At 47.6% G+C, this 5148-nt stretch overlaps 1 protein-coding gene across 1 annotated transcript; it reads right to left on the reverse strand.

Moving 5' to 3' along the window:
- Positions 1-1858: 1858 nt before the first annotated feature.
- Positions 1859-4354, reverse strand: LOC308149737 (protein ELFN1-like; the record flags this gene model as incomplete). The annotated part of the gene is made up of 1 exon (XM_080522634.1): positions 1859-4354. One exon carries the CDS (start codon positions 4352-4354, stop codon positions 1859-1861), a length of 2496 nt encoding a protein of 831 aa, XP_080378760.1.
- Between the last annotated feature and the right edge of the window lie 794 nt (positions 4355-5148).

Here is a 5148-nt window from a genome sequence, read left to right on the forward strand (position 1 = left end):
ACAAGATAAAACAGATGTTGAGAAGTTCAATTTCACTCATAAATAGTTACTGCGGTTAGCCTCTGCAGGGCAGAATAGGCGGGGCCACCTGCCTGCAGGCGTCACAGTACTGTACCAGACATGATTGTAAAGCGGTAATCAGTAAACAGGTTCCCAGAGTGCGTTTCCCATAGTAAGGGGTCCGGAAACCGAGTCGATTGAAAGAGAACCCACTTTGTTCATGAACATTTACTCATGTTCATGCCTTTCCCCTTCAGCCTGTAAATAGTTAGAAACATAAATAAAGTAAGTAGATAAAGTAATCAGTCACACTTTATATAAAGTTGCCCCTTTATCTATGTCGTAACTCTGAGGAACAGAGTTCCTGTTCCTCTCTCCGCTCAAGTAATTACACAAACCAATCAACTCCATATACCAAGCAATAACTTTTCAACGATGTTACTAGAGTTATTACAGCATTACTATACACTGCTATAGGGCCAACTTAATGTAAAGTGTTACACAACGTTTTTTGAAGTAGAGGTTTATGACAGCTGACACTGGTGGTCATGGGTCACAGGAAGGCTTCAGTACGATCAGTAACCAACAGAGTATTCTACAAAACTGCAGCTTACAGCCGAAAACAAATAAAACAGCTGCCGTACACTTTTTATTACGCAAAGAATACATTCATCCGTTGTAGGTGTGTGGGTCACGTAGATTAGATTAGGGCATGTAGAAGGAGTACAGGGACTAAGGACGTCTTGTGAACCAGATGACTTGAGTCTCTGCTACCACAGCACTTTGGTCTTAGAAGTATTAAATGAGGAGCAGTGATCGGACAGTTTGTATTGTGCAGATTGATTAGTGATTTGGCTAAATGTACTCAGCTGAGAGGGAACTGAGAGGGTGATGGGGGATGGGGAGGGGAGGGGAGAGAAGGGGAGTGGGTAAAAACAAAACTCGGTGGGCATAGGCTACAGTGTGTCGGGGGGAGAAAGTTTAGAGTTTCAGTTTAGTCGTTTTTGATTTTGAACAGTGCAGGTATCATCCCTCAGGACTTGAAGACATTCGTTGAAGAATATATATTTTTTCATTTGATTTCAAAATCAAAACGTACTGTAAGTAAGTAGGGGGGGGCTGGTCTCTGAAAAGTCTGGTTTCAAAACCTGGTTGTACAAACAAACAGTCGTCTCGGCTTCAAATATAGAACTTCTCTTTCTTCTGTACAGAGTTCCCTCGTTAGTATAATGAGGAACGTTTCGGATAAAGAGTCCCTTAAGCTTGAGAACGATAGTGTTCTTTTGGAGAGAAAAGTCCTCGAGTAAAAGAAGAATCCAAATGTCTGTGTCGTGGTTTTCACCAGACTTGATTTTTGTTCATTTGTTTTCTTCGCTCAAAAGTACACAACAGTCAATCCACAGTCACAGGACAGAGCCATGCGATATCCAAATAATAGTCAGAATATTAACAATAATAATGATAATAATAGTAAGAATAACATATTATTCTAAGGTTGTTTAAATCCTTTATATATCAAAAGGTGTGATGAGCAGAAGTTGATACACTGGAAAGTTCTACGATCTCCTGTTTGATTTGGCACATATACTCACAATTGTGAGTCTACTTTTCAATATATCTTTTTCATTTGTTTTGTTTTTGTTCCTCCAAAACCTAGTCTTAGTACAAACAGCTACATAAGTTGTATCTTTCATTAAAAAAGTAATTTCAGTCTTTCATAAGTTAATTTTATATTAATTCCATATTAGTTTGGTCCATGTTTTTAAAAGCGGATAGGCTTAGTTTTTGTATGTATGTGTATGTGTGTATTATGTGTCTATGTAAATAAATGAGTGCGAGTTTCGGAGTGCTAATCGCATCATGACTTCTGCTGCGCCGACACGCCCTTCCAGTAGTCCAGTATATCGTGCAGGTCCTCGTCCTTGGCGAATTGCACCTTCCGCCTCAGGGCGTGTCCCGCCGCCACGTATTCCTCATCATCTTTGTGCCTCTTCCTGTGCATCTTGAACCTCTCCCAGATGCCCAGGGAAGGGGTGCAGGAGTACTCCGGGCTGGAGGAGTAGCTGAGGTTGTGGTACTGGGGAGACATTTGGGAGTAAGAAAGCTCCCTGGGTCTCCCGTGTCTCCCTAGGCTTATAGGCTCCAGGATGGAGGGTTTACGGCTCTCGGGGTCCTCGGGGTGAAGCTCAAGCTGGGGATCCGGAGGGTGCTGGGACCCTGGGTAGGAGTGCCTGTGCTCGCTGTACTGCCGGATCTTCTGGGCCTCTGCCCGGAGGATGGCTGCGGCGGGTGTCATGGTGAGGATGGTGTCGCCGGTCGGTGAGGTCTTCTCGATGTACTTGGCCTCTGTGCGGTAGGCGCCCTCGGAGCGGAAGGAGCGCGGGCTGCGGACGGAGCCGCTAGAGGAGGTGCTGGGACGCTTGGTTGGAGCCTCCATACTGTGGTGCCTCTGGAGAGGGTGGTGGTAGCCCCCCTTATACTGCGGCGACAGGAAACCTCCTTTGCTCTGCGGCTGGTCCGAGATCAGTACCAGCTGGGGTTCAGCTGTAGACACGGCACCGGATTTGACCCCTTGGAAGGATGTCGACTCGGACTTCAGAGCGTCGATGCAGTTGTTGATGATCTGGTTGACCTTGTCGACCTCTTTGGCGATGGTGCAGATCTCAGCCACGGATCCCTGGGTGTTGTCTTGAGGAGACATGCTACACTCCCTCTCTCTTTCTCGGTCTCTGTCCCTTCGGTCCAGCTGTTCCCCGCCAGTCCCTCGCACCTCGATGTAGTTTCCCTTGGCAGCCTTGGGAGTGTCCATGATCTCCTGGAGTTTGTACTGGTCTAATTCACCAGCCTGAGGCAGGTAGGGCATCCGGGACATACTCTCCCCAGACAGCATCTGTTTCTGGGAGAGTTGGGAGATCGAGCCCCCTCCTTCCAGGTCCCCGCCATACTTCAGCTCGATCAGGGTCTTCTTGATCTTATCCATCTTCTTCTGCTTCTCGTCCTGCTGTCGCTTCTTCCTGAGGCAGTGATAGACGCACCCCAGCACGATCAGCATCCCGAACAGACACCCCAGGATGGTCATGATGTAGTGGGTAGCGGACGATTCGTTGGCTGGTGCCTCCTGATCGACTTTGCGCCCTGTCGAGATGGTCAAGCAGGTGTGGTTGAAGCGCAGCGAGTGGCGTATGGAGGCCACACAGTAGGTGTAATTTGTGTGGGGTTTCAGGTTCTTCAACTCGATCTCCTCTTTCTGGCTCGCCAGGTTCTGGATAGCTGTGAAAAAACTGTTGTTGTAAAGGACCAGGATGTACATCTTCCTAAAGGGGTTCGGGATCTGCACCATGAGGACAGCACTTGTGTGGGTCACCTGTTTCAGCTTCATACTCGGACGAGCACCTGGGTCAAAGTAAGTGGGGCTTACGCTGATGGACTCCTCGGGGATGGTTCCAGAAGGGCAGTCGTCCAATCCGCAGGGAGAGTCTGGAGGGTATGTAGTAGAATCGGATGAGCCGATGATATAGGGCGGAGCGCTGTTGTCATCCGTACACACCATGCTGAGCATGTGCAGAGCGTTCCGGTATGCCGGCATCCTAGGATTCTGGCTTAGGAGGTTGTAGCCCGAAAACCCGGCAGGGGAATCACACACCATCCTCTCATTGGTCCGATTTGGAAACACTGCGAGCCAGCGAAGGAAACCCAACAGCTCACAGGAGCAGTTGAAAGGGTTTGTATAGAGTTCACAGGTCGTAAGCTTACTCAGCCCAGTAAAGAGCCCACCATCCAGCTGTTGTATCCTGTTCATGGAGAGGTCAATGTTCTCTATGTTAGGGCACTCCCAGAAGGCATTGGGGGTGACGGTCTCGATGAGATTAGCCTGCAGGTAAAGGTACTGTAGCTTCCCAAGACCTCTCAAAATCCCCTCTGTCAGGTTCCTCAGTTTATTAAATCCAAGCTGAAGCACTTGGAGGTTGAACTGGACTGAAAATGCGCCGTCCTCAATGTAATTAATCTCGTTTTTGGTCAGGTTGAGATAAGTCAGGTTTCCAAAGCGACTGAGGGAGGAGAAGTGGATGGACTTGATTTTGTTCTCGTTGAGTCTGAGGTCCACGATGGTGCTGTTGATATGGGCCGGAATAGCCTCGTAGGGAGGCTGGTTCTGACTGCAGATAGCCAGCCACACAAAGCCCTTTTCCCCCTCGATCAGCCAACAGTCTCCTGTAACCGTCGGAAACTGGGCGAGCGACAGGAGGGTGAACCAATAGAGGAAGGCACTGGTCGCCGACAACGCCAACGAGGGCCCGCCCACTCTGTGAAGACCTGACCCTTGGCGTCGTGGGCTTCGCATGATGTCCTCCATGAAGATGAAGAAGTCTTAACGTGTCTTATATCTAAACTTTACGTATCCAGGTAAGTGTCATTGAGAGTTGAACGGTTGAATACACAGATAATCGATGGTCCAGCCTGCCCTATTCAAAGAGCATTCCTGTAGCCTGCGATATTACACTCTAGTACTGTAGTCTAGTGTATCCACTTGGTAATAATGACACTTGGGGATTTCAATGAAAGGCAGGTATAAGGTCTTTGGATGGGTGCATTGGCTATGTTCGTCTGTTTCACAGGTTAGTCCGAAGGGAGGACACGTGGTAGAGGGTTTTGTGTTGTGGTTCATTGGCAGTATCTGGGATATCCACACGATTAGAGTGCATTCAGAGTTTGGGTCCAATCGGATTGGCTTCGTGGGGAGATCTGTGAGTGCAGCTCTATCCTTTTCCTCGCATCTGGTTGGCTGGTGCTCATTTTCCCTGTGAACGTCGGCATCTCTGATTGAGAGAGAGAGAGAGAGAGATTAGACACATCCAAAATCAAAACATACAGAATATTTTCAAACAGCATGAAGTCATTGATTTGTAAAACTGCTAAACCATTACTAAGCTTTTCCCAGCAATATGGTCGTGTCTTCTCAAGGAAGAAAAAACACAGCTATGAAAAAAAACGAAAACATAATCGACTTGAACCCTGGTGTTGATATTAGCAGCCTGGTGTTTATAATAATCTACAACAGCTTGTTCAGTGTCCCTTCAAGCCCCAGATTGTCGAGTTTGAAAATGGCCCTTTTAGTTGTGTCTCATGTAAAGGAATCATTACTTAGAC

The sequence above is a fragment of the Nansenia antarctica genome (genome assembly GCF_963989245.1).
Source record: "Nansenia antarctica genome assembly, chromosome: 2".
NCBI classification, from domain to species: Eukaryota; Metazoa; Chordata; class Actinopteri; order Argentiniformes; family Microstomatidae; genus Nansenia; species Nansenia antarctica.